Genomic DNA, 16,970 nt, shown 5'->3' with positions numbered 1-16,970 from the left:
AAACCCAGTCACCTAATAGCAGGCAATAAGCAAAAATATATCACAAACAAAACAAAACATTACTACTACAGACTATTTTTGACAAACAAAAATAGTCCGTTCTCATCAGTACTCAGTGACCATGCATACAAATGGATTTGAAAACAGAAACAAAATATTTTTTTTCCAGATTAGTGGTTACATTCATCATAAAATCTTAATCGTCTGTTATTATACATACTGAATGAACTCTCATAATTTTGCCAGGGATTGAGAATGAAGATGGATGTGTGGTATTAACCCTGAATTATACTGAATATCTAACTATCTCTATTCTCTAATAACCAACTTTAAACCAAAATCCAAATTATGGAATTTATTCCACTTGACATGGCCTACATAGCTAGTAAACTTTGCATGTTTAGTGAATTATTTCTCACGGCATTATTTTGCCTTCTTCACAGGTATATTTTTTATTGTCAATTTACTTGCCTCGGCAGGGAAAGCACTTTCGGGTAAGTGCTACATAAATGAGAAGTGACTTGATTTGACTTGACCTGACTAATGATCAGAAGAAGTTGCAAGATGCATGTAGGAGATTCTGTGGACAACGTCTAGTGGTCCACTGTCACAGACAGCCTGACAGGCATAACCCTCAGGGGGTGCTCCTTGCACGCCGAGCAGAAGTATGGGAAGACGCTTGGGCTGATGATGTCAGTGAAAGAGTAGAGGGGTGTCCTCTCCCTTGGGTCGTAGAATGTCACCTTTGACCTGTCCATATCCAGCATCACCCGGATGACCAGCGGGTCCTTGCTCATCGTGAGTGGCGACCACGGAGCCGAGCAAGCCTTGTACTCTCCGTTGCGAAAGCGAATGGTCCAAAAGCCTTCTGTGGGCGTCAGCACGTGCTTGCCCTTGCGGTTGATGGACGCGCTGGCCACCCCGATCACCCAGTAAGTGTTGGCCTTGACCTCTACGTCCCAGATGTGCCGTCCCGAGCTGTAGCCCTCCGAGCCCAACATCTCGGCGCTGACGTCAAAGCGCTCGGGGTTGTCGGGGAGCTTGAAGGTCTGCGTGAGGCACTGCACTGTGGTCAGGTCTTTGGACAGAAGGAAACAGTGCGCTGCTGTGTTAGGGTCCAGGGTTACAGGAGCTGGGGTTTTAAAAAAAAACATAACGTTTTGGTATCAACCAGGGATGTAGTGGTAAAATAAGAGGAGGGTAAACTATGAATTCTCTGAGGTGGACTGCGTCATGCGCAGTGGTTAAAGTGGGATTTGGCAGGTGGGGGAACCCTAAGTCCAGTGTCGGTGCAACGGAGAAAAAATAACCCACCGTTGGACAACATATTGAGTATCGTGGTGTAGCAATACTTTTTGGACAAGAATTGCTAGCTTCTTGGTCACCTCTGTAAACACGAAAAATTAACTCACCATTTAATTTAACAATATCATCGCGCTATATCGTTGCTATGAAAGATTATTAATTTATCTGAGGTGGTGGAACTGTGTTCCCACCCCCCCCCCCCCCCCCCCCCACACTTTAACCCCTGGTCTTGTGGTATCTGATTTTTAAAAAAGGCATTTAGAACATGTTTGATTATGGAAGTGGAGGTTATTGTCCAAGTCTACATATTGTGAATGTGGATAATACAGTGTGATTTTTTAAGGTTAAAAGTTGCAATTGGTGTCTTTTGAAAGGTGGATAAACTCTAATAAGAGGTGGATAAACTCTATTTCTGAAATTTCAGAGGTGGATAAATTGCGTTTACTAGCCTCCACTACATCCCTGATATCAACTCGGGATGAGGTAAGGGGAAGGCAGTGCCGCATGCTTAAGTATTCTGGTGGGAGTAAATTAGTTTTGGAACATTGTCTTTTCAAAAGCACATTGGATTGAATTGGAATTGGAAGATGATGGGGCAATTTCCTCACCTGAACGCTCCTAGAAATTGTGAATCATGGCATATCACTGGCTGGTGTGAAATGAAAATCTTGAATTTTCTTTGGGATGTGACTATGTTGTAAATGTGATTAAGTCCTATGGCAGTGGAGCATTCTTAACAACATAAACAGGAGAGAAAGGCAAAATACTGGGAGTGAAGGATACCAGGTCCTGTATCTTGTCATTTTGCAATCGTGTATGCCTCTCAAAAAAGCAATGCTGGCAGCTTTTCTTTCTACACAGTGCTCCTGGATTTGATTCTCTTTGATAAGAACACAACTCACTGAATTTGACAATATTCTTCATTTTCTCCCAGACTTTGAATTTCAAAGAGCCTAAGTGCTTTGCGACATCAATAAGACATCCTGAGAGCACCTCTGGATTCAATGGTTCACGCCAGGTTCTGTAACAATAAATATGCAGTGTCAAACTTTGCATTACTTCATATTTAATTGCAGCAAACGTGAGGGGAAGTGATAGTGTCTTTGTAGCTTAATCATATATGACTCGTTGAAACCTTAACTGGCCTGTGTCATTTCCCATACCTTTTAATGGTGTCTTTATAATTCTATGGAGAAAAAGAAATACATTTTTATTTAGTTAGGAAAATCAGTGTTATTTCCAGGCAAAGCATATAGTGGGAGATTACAATACATAACAGCCAATCCCCAAGTGAGTGTTTGGCATTTTTAAAGGAAGCTCTTGGTTGTGTTACCTTTAAAAATGGTATATCCTCTGATCTCATCTCCTGCTCGGCGGTTCTGATTGTGTTTGCGACGCAGGCCAGCTCAGTGGATATGTCTGTAATGCGGTCGTTTACGATTTGGCTTTTCGTCTTCTCCTCCTCTTTCAGGAGCTTAATCCTGTCAGCTTCCTCCTCCCGCAGGAAGTTGTAAATTGACTCAAACTCTTCCCTAATTTGTTTCTCGGTGTGCTCCGCTTGAGCCTATGAAAACATTGTTAATTGTGTCAAGTCAACTGTGAATGTGCTATAGATATCAGTACTTTGAGTTTATTTTAATAATAAAAAAATGTATTACCTTTATATGTTCTGCCACTTCATCAGCAGTCTGTTTGGCTTTTGTGTAGAGTTTCAGCTTCTCTTTGAGTGGTTTCAGTGCAGTCTTGAGCTCCTCCTGAAAGGCATTGACAACAGCACATAGCTTCTGCTAAGAGTGAAGCCGACCCGGAGCTTAGCTTTCAGCACTGTTTACAGAGAGTTGTTTCGAATGATCACATTACCTCGTGTCTTTTAGTAAATCACAACGAAGTGATAAAAAATAAGGCACTGAATTCACAAATGGGCCGTCAAGGATCACTGGTTAGGTGACAGCCCAAATAGCCAATTACACAAATTACTGTAAAGATTTGAGTGTGTGTTGAGATTAAGACTAATGTTTCCCAGTCCCAACGGAAGAGTAGGTGAGGGCAGCTGGCACTGCCAAGAATGCGGTGTCAAGCACTTGAGAAAGCACAGGGAGGTCTGATTTCAAGACCACTGCTGAGGCCCTTACATGAACCCCAAAATATAAACCTATTATTAGGTATATAAGAGACGAAGCCAGGCATCTACAAATAACATACTGTCTCTATGGATCTAATATGAAGGGCGACGTGAGTTTGATCAGCATTGATTACAATGCTTGTTTATGTTAAATGGCTCGACAAATGACAGTGAGAACATCCAAATAACTAAACTGTATGCACGTAGGTTACGTTTTGAATCCCTTTCCAAGTCGTATCCTGGTTTTGCAAAGAAGAAGAGGCAACACCAGGTCATATTTCTGTGGATGGTCGGTTGGTCAGATTTGGGATAGTTGTGTCAACTTACCTTACAGTCATACGCAGCTTCACCTAAAGAGTACAATCTGTGACCTGCGTGGCGGGGTGCCGACTTGCAGACCTCGCAAGCAGGCAGCAGTTCCTCCAAGCAAAAAAGGGTTAACGTACTTCCATGCTCCTGGCATGCTCGAGGATCACCCTTCTTGCGCTCCAGGATGAAGGACTGGCAGGTCTTCTCCAGCATGGTATTCACAACTAGCTGGTCCATGGAGGAAGGAAGGCAACACAAGGGGCAGACGCAGTTCTCCTTGTCCCCGTACCAGACACCTTTCAAGCAGGATTTACAGAAGCGATGCCTGCATACCAGGACCACGGGCTGCTGTAGGATCTGTGCGCAGATGGGGCAGGACAGGTCGTCCTCGAGCCTTGAGTATCGGGAGGCCATTACTCCTGAGTGGTTTTAGCTATCCCTTCTGGAGGTCAGACGAGGTTGCCTCAGATGCTCCACCCTACTTCTCCTTTCCACCCTCTTACGCACGAGGGACTCGCAAGTATGTGTCGCTCTGTTTGCCCACCCCCCCCCCCCCCTCCACCCAAGAAATCCACACAGCCGTAAACGTCATGACTGACAACAGAGGTCAAGGACATTACAGAACAGCTATGTGGTGTGAGTTCCATTATACATGCTGTGTGACATCACAACAATGCTTTGCATGAACAACAGGACTGACCTAATCTGTAAACATCCCCATCAGAGATTATATGGATGAGACAACAGGCCACTGTAGGGTACAAGAAACTATGTCTTTACCCTCACTGGTTGAGATACTGTATGCACCTATGCATCTCTCTCTTACCATTGTGATCCTGAGACCCCCACCCCCCACTTTACCCACCCAAGGGGCTGTTAATGGCGGCGCATGCAGGGGCATTCCAAGGTAACAGGGGCATATCAGTTCATTTGCACTGGTGGTATTGAGTCCAACATGGTCTGTCTTTTAGCAGCTTTTTCCTCTCGCCCTCTTGGAACCTCAACCGCATACCTCAACCGCATTACCTCAGCTTCCTTAACCTTAACCTTTAACCAGATGTCCTCTTTATCCAGGACATGTCCTCTTTTTGAGACCTGAAAATCGTCCAGGATTTTGTTCTTCTAGAGCCTAAAACGTGTTTACAGCGAATTTGCATTGCGTTTCTCTCTGTGGTTCACAAATTAGTTTCATAAAAGCCTTTTGAGGCAGCGTTTTCTCTTGTGTTCTCTTTTTCAGAAACCAAAAAGAGGACACAATCTGGTCACCCTTTAACCACCATGTTATGATCACTTCCTCTCATGGTGCTATTTCCTTGACTGTATATTTCAAATGCTGTGAGCTGAAAGATGGAAATATCAGAGCCACAAATGGATGACCACTATCATATTTGCTGTTTGCAAGAGGAGAGGACTTCCCCTTTGGGCAGACTAAGACCATGTCACATTGACATCAACAGGAGACTCACAGGATTTCACCAAAACATGGCCCATCATTTCTCTTTGGACAAGCTGCAGGTTTAGTACCCTGGAGACCCAAGTCTGAGACCAGGTGGGGTGACTGCTCTCTCCCTTCACTACAAACACAATAGTGCTGATGTTGGTGTATGGAACACTGAAATTGACCAATGAAACAAACATTATTTATCTGGTCTTTTCTCTGGCAGAAAAATCACAGTATCCCTTTTGATCGATCCAACCGATTTCACCAATTGTAAGAGTCTATGAACCAGAGATGTAAAAGTCCGGCTTCAGAAAGTAAAAGCCTTGCCATGTATTGGTTCTAAGCGAATGCGTAGACCAAAGCCTGAATACCTAAACTTCTTGTAGCATACTTTACAGTAAAAATGTGTAACCATAGTTTAAACACATTCTCTGCTTTGCACATTGTTTGCAATTCTGCAACACACGTATTGCAAAGTACTACACATGATTTCTTACATTAGACACTTTGTTCAAAAGTAAAATCTCCTGTTATCATTGAGAAAACACTTCTTTTCAAAATGCAAGCACATCTAATTGATAAAACCCACACACATATCTGAAAACACTTACAGAGAACCATCAGTCTAAGACTTAGCACTACAAATAGACTTCAGGTAAGTTATTGTGTATCTGTTCAAGAGTACTTTTACATTGAGTACCCGTGTACAGTTTTGTATTTGCCCCTTTACTCCCCATTTCTAAAACCTATCAAAGAATTATTTTCAGTGGGCCAATGAAAAGTATATGACCACCAACCACACCCTTGCATGCCTCTTTTGCAAGCAATGGAAGGGGCATGCAGAGACATTTAATTGGCACACTGGAAATAATTATTCAATAGGTTTTAGAAATGGGAAGTAAAGGGGCAAGTACAAAACTGTACATGGGTACTCAATGTACACAATTCAAGGTACCAGCACCTCCAACCCCGGCACGAATAATAGATTAACCAAACGCCATACTGGGTTAGAGGAGCTGGTAGGGGCAGTTGGTTAGTGTTCTTAACAATCTTCTGTAATAAACTCTGGGTTCATTAACTACGTTGTTGGTGCTTTGTTTTATGTGTAGGGACCCTGTAGTGTAGTGGTTGATCAACGGAAAATACTGTCTCCACGGCTTATTTGATGTGTTTTAATGCAGAAAAAGACCCTGGGGTCAATTTTCGCCTGAGTTACACTTTACAGTGTTTGTTTTAGTGTGTAAGCAATGGGCTAAAACTGTAAGAGTTGTGCTAATTAGTATCAGCTAATTAAGTGAATGGTTGGAACAAAAATGTGGCAGGACTTTTACTTTCTGAAGCCGGACTTTTACATCTCTGCTATGAACAGACATGTAAGAAAAGAAAGGTGTCGCTATTTTGTTTGAAATGCAGGTACAAGGTTGTGTACAGGTCATATCAGGAGAGTTGTGGTTGTGTATTACATAGAAATCCAGTCTTATTAGAATTAGCTGAGAATGCTCTTGTCATCATAAAGTCAAGTGTGGCCTTTACAGTTTTTCTCGATTGTTTACATGAAAGCATGCCTCACACACACAAATCACATACATGCCCCTACACACAAATAAAAAAACACACACACAATGGGCAAAACCCCTCAATTCTCCTGCAAAATTAAACTTTACATTCAAAACAATGTTATTTCTTCTCAACATGGTATTTTATTTTCAAATGACACACACAAACCATCATATGACATTTATAAGAACCAGTAGAACACTGACATGCTCAGTGTAGAACACTATGACGAATGGAAAACACTTCTTCTCCATTCATCATAATGACTTTTTTGTTCAGTGTTACACTTACTACAGACAGTTTATACATAAGTTTGTTGTAAAATATTTGATAATATTGTTTTTATACTCAGAACACACAAATACACGGTAACAAATAGGCCTATATTTTATTTTTCCCACAAAAACTATGTACACAGTGTACATCCCAACCAACACAAAGTTGCACATACAGTGGTCTACATACAAAACAACAGAAGAATTTACAGTTACAGTAAAAAAAAACTATGCTGTATCCTCTCTTCTCTTTCGGTTTGGCCATAGCACCTCATACACATCACACGCATTATGCTAAAGCTCTGATTGCTCATTGTAAAACTGTGTGACAGGTGTTTGCTCATGTGATGATTCAGTGTGTATAGTAGGGAAATTAACTTTAGAATTTGAATGGCAGTGTGTTCCTTGTGAAAACAAGATATTTTCTTCATGAAAATTGTGCCAAATTCAGAGAATTGTGCATAATGTTTTGAAAAAAGTGTGTTTTAGAACTGCAATTTCAGTGTAAAGCAGGAATTGTGCTTGTAGTTTTGCAGAATTGGTTCAGGGGGTTGGTGCACAAGTTACATGTTGTGGTCATTGTGTCTCAAGTACCAGTATTTGTGCGTAAAAACAATTGAGAAAAACTGTAAGGCCACTGTGATGACTATGTGATAAGAGAGTTATGCTGACCCCTAGTGTACAAGTTAGAAATGGACCATGAATAAGAATCATCTCACATTGAGGCTACACATTCTCACAATGTCACATTCCAATCCTCTCTCACATCATTTCACTTTGAAGCTCCATCTCAATGTTCAGAGCTCACCTCCTATCCCCTCCTTAATTCATTCTCTTTTGTCTTTGTGTTTCTCTAAGTAAGTAAATAAGTCATTTTCATTTGTATGGCACATTTCCTTCCAAAGTGCTTCACAGACTAGGCTCATGTCCAGTGTCTAAATTAGGCCACGACATCCTAGATTTGATTACATGTATCCTTATCTTGTCTTGTAACCCTCTCCTTGACATTTATCTCTCCCACAGTTGCACTAGTCAAATAAGCCCAGACCAGAGGCTATTAGACTGACTTGGCAATTGAATTTCAAGGAGCACATTTTACACAGCCTCAAAGTGGCCCATATATTCCAACCAATTTAAGTGTAGTTAAATAGTTAACCATAGTTGCATGCATTACAGTTTTACTTGTATATTCTTGTGTATCAAACTGAGTTATATTTACAGTTTCAAAGTTCTGTATAAAAGTCGGGAGCTAACTAGTGAACAGCCAAGATACTTGCTCAACAAACAACACATGGTAATAATAAAATACCCTTTTAATGTATCCTTGCGATATTTGCCAACTTTACAAACTGCTATAACATTGTCACTAATTTTCCAAAACTGAACACAAACACAAAACGACACCGTGTATAGCTTGGGCAATTACATGGGAAAGACAATCTACATAAACAGTAAAAAAAAAACACATTTGAATGTGTTGACGAAAGAGTGTTTGAAGGAATCATAAATCCACATGTGAATCCATCCACAGAGCATTGCTCTCTTTTATACACATATGCCCCACTGCTATGCTGCAGAGATCTATAGAGCACCATACTATACCATAGACATAGATACCGCTATGGACTAATGACTGCAACAGGTGAAGGCTGTCTCTGAATATCCCAAGTGACAAACATGTTGTTGGCGGTTTAAGGCACACGAATTGAGAGAGAACAAAACCAGTAGGCCACATACTGATCCACTTATGGCCCTTTACGACAGCGGGAGGATATAGATCAGCCTGGGCAAGGTCCTCATTGGAGGGTTTTACGGTATGTTGGATGTGAGGCTGATGCCCTGAGCATGAGCAGGCTAGCCGTGAGCAAGAACATGAGCAGGCTGGTTTCATCTCTGTACATAAACTCTATACGACCCGTGAGACATACATGGGATTGGATGTGGAGGGATATGTTTAGAGGCAGTGGAGAAGTGCAACACATGACAATGCCATGCCTAACTTAGACAAGTCAATAAATATTTCAAGGGCCAATGCAAGGCAGTGTTCAGACTAGTAGCCATTGAACTGATGAAAAGAATGGTGGTGATCATTTTATCCTCCTTTTAAAGACATTAATATAAGATATAATATAATCAGTGCAGTCCCCTTTTTAAGAATGACCATTGGTCTAAATTAACCTCGCTGATCTTATAGTCATATCCTTGGCTGTATAAAGCAACACATTTGAGCATGATGCTGACAAGCACTTATAGATGTATATGTTCAATGATTTATCACAGAACATACAGTGAGATACAAACGTACAAGTAGTAGATACAACACAGGAACAAATTTAGATCATATCACCTATGCAAGCTTTCTTTCTCTGTGAAACTCATCAGACATTAGAGGCTATACTCTGAAACACTGTTTGAATTGAAGACACACCCCTCTGTGCCTTTATGATTTGGTGAGACACAGTAGACTTTGGCCCATCACTGTCTGGTGTTTTGAACCACTCATGCTTAATACTTGGAATACTAATACTATGGTTTACTGATATAAGTAACATTGGCATATTGTGTGTGTGTGTGTGTGTGTGTGTGCGCGTATGTGTGTAAAACTTCATAACATAGTTTCATACCCATGCACATGCACTATGCACATTATGGTCACAAATATGATATTTCATGGTATATAATACATACCTTGCAGTCTTCCCATGCTTCCTTTAGAGGATACACTCTGTGGTTAGTGTGGCTCCCATCCTTATAGCAAAACTCACAAACAGGACACAAATCCGCCACACAGAAGTAAATCAGTTTCTCGTCATGCTCCTCACATAGCTGCGTCAGGGAGGCATCAGATTTTTTACTGCACATGGGGCATTCCTGAGAGTTCTGCTCCTCCCAGAACTGAGCCAGGCAGAACTGGCAAAAGCTGCAGCCACAGGCCATGCAGGAGAGGACCACTGGGACGTTGAAAATTTCTCCACACACACTGCAGGAGGGATCCTCCTCAATGAACGCAGAGGTTTCAGCCTCCATGCTGCAGGCAAAGCTCTGGACTTGTGAGTCTATAAGAGGCTGAGCGATACTCTATGTACTCTATGTACTATGCATGCTCCAGTGTCAGGGGCAGATTTAGTTACAGCCCCATGCCCCCTCCCTTTCACCCAAAACATTCACAAGCACACACACACACACACACACACACAAACACACAAGTCATGTCTGCAAGTCATGTTTGTTTTTATTACTGTCATGCATATGAACCTGAGGTAAATGTCAAATGTTACTCAGTCACTAGGGCAGATAGAATGGTTATGCATTCATCTGAATGAAGTTTCTCATAATTTGGAATCCAGTGGAGGGAGTGTGTGAACTCGGACTGATCATGCAGATTCAATCTGCAGTACAAAAGCCTTAAACAGACACAAATAAAGTTAATGTTGACCATTAAGCGGAATTCCTTCACATTAACTTCCATTTACCAAGTTTAATAATAATAATAATAATAATAATAACAATAACAATAATAATAATAATAATAACACTTATTATTATTATTATTATTATTATTATTATTATATTTTTTAATGTGTGTCAAATAAGAAAACAAGTTTTGTTCGACACTCATTTAGATTGACTTTCATGGTAATACACATCCTACATTTTCCCTACATTAGATGCTTTTGTATACTTACATGAAGGTAAGTGCGTTTACCCTCCTTAGGCCTGTTATGTGTTATACCAACCAATTTTATTTTACATAGCTTTGGTGTAACTCCAGTTTGGTGTATCTCCAGTCTCATAGGGCAGCCAGGAGTCTTGGTATGACTGCCCTTCACCGTCAGGCCCGTTTGCACTGGTGTCGGCAACGCGTGCACTGGAACATTATGTTCAGTGATGTTTCCAGATTCTGGACTCATGGGATCGGATGCCATCCCACAGCAGTGTGAACAGGCTGGTGACCAGCATGAAGGGGAGGTGCCAAGCTGTTGTGGCTGTGTATGGTTCTCCCACACGCTACTGAGGATCCTGTTTGTGAAATGAATAAATTGTTAAATTGCCAATGTCTTGTTTCTTCAAACTTCAATCCTCCAATCCACCAAACACCAAACGAGTCAATGGCAGAATAAGCTGTTTTGCATTGGCAGAGAAGATTTGGCCATGTTTTCATGGGCGCAACCCACATAGTCAGCTCTGCTGCTCATCCCACAAGTGCATGTAGGCTACCTTATACTAGGGGTGTGACTTTCGAAACCGACGTCTCGAATCAGTGTCGAGGCTTCGAAGCACAAGTGTTTCGAAACACTGCTTCGAAACGTGGTTTAAAACAACCATGTCATGTGACCACTGCTTCGAAACATCGTTCAAAATCCCCATGTCATGTGATCAAAGTTAAGTGAACCTTCGGTGCATTTAACCGGTGTCGGCAGGCGTGCCCACACGTTCAATTAACAGTGTAGTTTTCTTTAAGCAATAACCATGATGGTGTAGTGGTTAGTGAGGGTGTTTTTTGCACGGTAGCCCAGGCTGCTCAAATGTGGTTCGATCCCCGCTTGATTTGTAAGGTAGGCTATTGTTTCTAGTGATGGCGAACTGAAGCTTTCTGAACCAGTGAAGCTTTCAATCCAATTGTATCGAAAAAGGGTTCAGTACTCAAAGCTTCAGAACTCTATGAGGACCTCTGCTGGTGAAAGTTAAGGATAGCATTGTGTCACGAACTGTTTCAGACATTAGCCATGAATGTCTTTGAGTCGAAGATGAATAAATGTTGAGCATGAATTAATGGATAAAATAATGTCATAAATAGGCCTAACTAAGTCTATTTTGTACCCTGCATAAATACAGGAGAGCACCTTCTCTACAAAAACAATAAAGGTAGTATTTTGGCTGTGAACATTTCTTGTATTCGTAAACAAATACATCAATTTAGAAGGGAGATGAATAAAGAATGGGCATGCACATTGCACACACATTTCTATGATTATATTGCGTACGTAGCCTAGACCAATTGTATTCTGGGTTGTGTTGTAACGAGTCCTGCACACGCCTGGACTCGAACCCGCGAAACAGACGCATCTTAGAACGGGAGTCGAGTGTGCTGATAATTCAGCTAAAAGCCCGGGCTATATAGTCTGGTCAGTTTGGGGCAAAAATGGGGTCAAGGCTGCAAATTATGATTAACATTTGAGCCAATGTTTTTCTGTTCATTTAGGGCCAAATAAAGAAAAAAATGCAAGGAGCCCAAAAAATTAGGTGGGGGAAGGCCCTGAAACGGCCACGCCCACTTTTTAGACCTGGAATTTTCTATCTCGGCTCCTGAAGGTCGCAGAGAGTTGGTCTTCGGCTTAAAAGATGCGGAAATGTCACATTTATATTAGTGTTATGAAGAAACATAGGCCCTAAAACTTTTAATTTCTGAGATATTTGTGAAAAACCTTTTATCACTGAATCAATCAGCGCCCAAGCCACCTTTTTCTGTAAATCTGCTCATGAAAGCAATGCAGTTTGTTTGGGCAAAACTCATGGGGCCTACTAGTGCTTAAGTTGATTAAGGCTCTTTGTTAGAAGATGAGGACCCCAACAACCTTCTAAGAAACAATGTAAACAAAGTGAAAGTCCAAAAATGATAGGTTTTTGTAAGGTGACAGCAGTTATCACACATGATGAAGACCATGGAGCGCCTGGTCTTGTGCATACTAAGACCCCAGGTACGCCATGCACTAGATCCGCTACAGTTTGCATACTAGGAGAAAGTGGGCGTGGACGATGCCATCACATATCTCCTACACAGGACTCATTCTCACCTGGACAAGGGGAAAAGTGCTGTGAAAATCATGTTCTCAAACTAGTATCCTGGATTGACAGACTACTTGACAGAGCGGCCACAGTTCGTCAGACTGAAGAACTGCCTCTCTGACACTGTGATCAGCAGCACCGGAGCTCCACAGGGAACTGAGCTCTCTCCGGTCCTGTTCACCCTGTACACGTCAGACTTCTGCTACAACACTGAGTCATGCCACATGCAGAAGTTTTTGGATAATACTGCAATTGTGGGATGTATCAGGGATGGGCAAGAGGAGGAATACAGGAGCCTGGTGGAGGAATGGTGCAAACTCAACCACCTACAACTCAACACTGCTAAGACCAAGGAGATGGTGGTGGATTTCTGGAGGTCTAAGCCTGCTCTGCTGCCAGTCACCATTGAGGGGGTCAATGTGGAGGTGGTAAACACTTACAAATATCTACACCTGGACAATGAACTGGACTGGTCATTCAACACTGAAGCACTCTACAGGAAAGGGCAGAGCAGGCTGTACTTCCTGAGGAGGCTGTGGTCCTTCAATGTCTGCAGCAAGCTCCTCCTCTGGATGTCTTATCAGTCTGACTCTGTTGTTGCCATTGCCTCTGCTATGCTGTTGTATGGGGAGGAAGCACTAAGAAGAGGGATGCTGGGCGACAAGACAGGCTGGTAAGGAAAGCTGGCTCTGTTGTGGGAGCTGAACTGGAGTGCATCACTTCAATATCAGACAAAAGGACCCTGAACAAACTAATCAACATCTTAGACAATGACTGTCATCCACTCCACAGCACTATCATGAAGCAGAAGAGCTTGACCAGTTGGAGACTACGCTCACTGGCATGCACAACTGACAGACTGAGGAAGTAATTTGTCCCCAGGGACATACAACTCTTCAATGCTTCACGAAAGGGAAGTGAAGAGATCGACTTCTCTGCTTAGTCTTTCTGCCTCTCCACCCTCTTCTACACTTTTATGACCTCCTATAACAATGTTGTGTACGGACTGTCCACTCACCCACAATGTTACTGCTTACACTGTCTACACTGTTTACAGGCTATACTAGCCCACATGCACAACCCCTCCCTCCACTGTGGACTGTGGTCTAACTTCATACTTGACCAATGGCTGATATCCTATCACTTCAAACCTATCCTTGCACTGCTGCTATAATTCTTATACTATGCTTACATTTATCTCTTATATTGTCCATATTTAATGCTGGTCTCTTGACTCTAGACTATCACGCCACTGTTGGATTTATTTGCACTATCACCATGACACACACCTCATAGAGCACCTTACCACGGAAACACAGGGTCAGTCCCTGCCCTGTTACGCAAGAGATTCATGCTTATACATCCTTCGTACATTCACGTGGATCCTTGATTTAGGGGCAGCCGTGGCCTACTGGTTAGCACCTCGGACCTGTCACCGGAGGGTTGCCGGTTCGAACCCCGACCAGTAGGCACGGCTGAAATGCCCTTGAGCAAGGCACCTAACCCCTCACTGCTCTCCGAGCGCCGCTGTTGATGCAGGCAGCTCACTGCGCCGGGATTATTGTGTGCTTCACCTCATGTGTGCTGTGTGTGTTTCACTGATTCACGGATTGGGATAAATGCTGAGACCAAATTTCCCTCACGGGATCAAAAGAGTATATATACTATACTTGATTTAGTATCTTTTACTGTCCTTATTAGTGGAGTTGTTATTTTATCATCCTGTTTAGGCCTATGTAGTAGTATATAGTACCCATAGTAGTGTATGTTGTGATGTCTTAAGTTGGGACCTTGAATTTCCCCTTAGGGGATCAATAACATATATCTATCAATCTATCTGTTATGTACCTTCCTCCAAGTTCCTGTGGTGGATTTAAAAATGAAAACGTTTACATGACATTTTTCATGTCAAGCACATGCCAGTTCAGTCAAATGGAGATCATTAAATCAGGGAACAGCAGAACTTTGGGGGCCTCAGCAGAACACTGATTTTTTAGTACACAAGTTAAACACAAATATAGTCTGATAAACAATACAATATAGTTGTTTCGAACGAAAATTCAACAGTAGAGGCCAACTACATTTCTTCTATCCCAGATTCATCTGATCCATCCAAGTTAGTTTGGTAACTAAATTCCATAGATTTAGGTGGTTCTCAAAGCTAAAATACAGATTTTTGCGACAGTTCTTATTAATTTTTTGCATCAATATTTAAAATAAATTAAGGTCATTTAGGGAGTTTGGTGGTTCATAACATTGATATAAGATGAGATTCATACCTAATAAAAACTTAATATGATTCTCTACAACCTTCAGGAGCTGATACATGAAATGTGGCCTGTGCACCATGCAAAAACTAGTTTTTCGTGAATATCTCAAAAAGTAAAGGTTTTACGGCTTATGCTTGTTCATAACACTAATATAAACGTGGTGTTTCTGCATCTTTTAAGCCCAAAACCAACTCTCTGTGACCTTCAGGAGCCGAGATACAGAATTCTGGGTCTAAAAAGTGGGCGTGGCCGTTTCAGGGCCTTCCCCCACTTAATTGTTTGGGCTCCTTGCATTTTTTTGTTTATTAGGCCCTAAATGAACAGAAAAACATTGGCTCAAATGTTAATAATTTTTTGCAGCCATTTACCCTAAACTGACCAGACTAATAAGCTTTCGTGTCAGCAGTCTGTTGGCTCTCCTTCTTCAACAACCCACAACGGCGCCCCCCGTGTCGCGCAACTCTAATGCTTTGAATTAAATTTCGAAGCAGTCACGTGGGTGTGTGTGAAACGAAGCTTCGGACGTCACTGATCACGTGATTATCACAAAACGAATCAAGCTCCACTCCAAATTGGTTAATAGACCTCTCCAGAATAAGTCCCGCCTCCGTAACTTCCGTATCCATCCAACTTCCGGGCGTGGATTGTCTATGAGGAATAACATGGCATTTCGAAATATCATACCGGTAAAACATCTGTAGGTAGCGAAGTTGAAAAAGCTGGTGGGCAGATTGACCTACACACTTCTGCCATCTAGTTTCCACTGGATTTTTTGATTGTCGGTGCCGTTTAAGTAGTATACTATAGACTATACTACTCAAACGGCACCGAAAATCTAAAAATCCAGTGGAAACTAGATGGCAGAAGTGTGTAGGCCAATCTGCCCAGCAGCTTTTTCTACTTTGTCACCTACAGAGTTTGACAGGTACGATCTTTCAAAACGCCATGTTATTTCCCATAGACAATCCACGCCCGGAAGTTGGATGGATACGGAAGTTAGGAGGCGGGATATATTCTGGAGAGGTCTATGTCTTCGATACACGCTTCGAAGCAGGGGGTTCACGGGTAACATCACTAATTGTTTCAGATCGTATCTGTTTATGTTTTCTTACTTCACCATTAACCACACAGTTTCAACTGAACTCTCAGAATGGTCAAAAATCGAGAGTTTTTATATAAGAAGAAAGTGATTTAGAGAACACATAGTGGCAGCAATAAGATTCTACTTATTGTGACTTGTGGTCTCCCATCCAGTTATGGACCAAGGGCATGCTGCTTAGCTTTTGATAAAGACTGAACTCAGGTAGTCTAACACAGCGAGCCACGAACTTTAAACTCTAGCCTACTTCTCCAATACGAAGCATTTGACAGATTTGTTTCACCCTCAACAGCTCTCGGAATTGTTTCAAAGCTTCGGAACAATTCGGCACAATTGCTTCGAACGTTTCAGTGTTTCATAAAGCCTCGCTTTGCCCATCCCTACCTTATACTACAAATGGGGCACCATTTGAAAGGGAACAGGCTTTCCAATAGTAGGCTATAAGATATTGCCAAAAAATAACTGTTACCACAGAGAAATAATTTACCAAACACAAATGTCCTTACTTTTTGTGCTAAGTCATAGGCCCTACTTGTAATAGCCTCTATCCTCCTTGCCTTCCAGCCTAGCTATGTCCCAAAATATAGGCTACTGTCCTGTGAGATTACCATAATATGTTGTGTCCCAAAATACTAGAAGATATATATATAATTCTCTATAGGCTAGACTAACAAACTACATTAACTCTCTTAGATCTCTTGAATTAGATTTCATATCTAGTTTTTGCAACTGACCGGGAAAAAAAAAAAACTTCTTCGGCTATTGGACAAAACTAGTGTCAAGTGATGCAGCCTAACCCGGAAAA

The 16,970-nt window shown here is 41.8% G+C and overlaps 1 protein-coding gene across 1 annotated transcript; it reads right to left on the bottom strand.

Moving 5' to 3' along the window:
• Positions 1-593: 593 nt before the first annotated feature.
• trim35-13 (tripartite motif containing 35-13) lies at positions 594-4,150 on the bottom strand. The gene is made up of 6 exons (XM_076266422.1): positions 3,755-4,150; positions 2,964-3,059; positions 2,639-2,869; positions 2,469-2,491; positions 2,208-2,326; positions 594-1,132 (listed from the first exon to the last, which is right to left on the bottom strand). The coding sequence occupies exons 1-6, from the start codon at positions 4,148-4,150 to the stop codon at positions 594-596; spliced, it is 1,404 nt and encodes a 467-aa protein (XP_076122537.1).
• Positions 4,151-16,970: the final 12,820 nt, after the last annotated feature.

The sequence above is a fragment of the Alosa pseudoharengus genome, unplaced genomic scaffold (assembly GCF_046254945.1).
Source record: "Alosa pseudoharengus isolate Yale_2024_CS ecotype anadromous, Long Island Sound unplaced genomic scaffold, YU_APseudo_1.1 YU_APseudo_1.1_scf_4, whole genome shotgun sequence".
Classification (NCBI taxonomy): domain Eukaryota; kingdom Metazoa; phylum Chordata; class Actinopteri; order Clupeiformes; family Clupeidae; genus Alosa; species Alosa pseudoharengus.
This window is presented reverse-complemented; position numbering and strand designations above follow the sequence as displayed.

What these genes read in the sequence shown, in the direction of transcription:
- trim35-13 (XM_076266422.1), bottom strand. Translation starts at nt 4,150, where the DNA reads ATGGCCTCCCGATACTCAAGGCTCGAGGACGACCTGTCCTGCCCCATC. An exon ending in TATAAAGACACCATTAAAAG is followed by an intron (nt 2,327 to 2,468) that starts GTATGGGAAATG and finishes TTATTGTTACAG; the next exon opens with AACCTGGCGTGAACCATTGA. An exon ending in GAAGAATATTGTCAAATTCA is followed by an intron (nt 1,133 to 2,207) that starts GTGAGTTGTGTT and finishes TTAAAACCCCAG; the next exon opens with CTCCTGTAACCCTGGACCCT.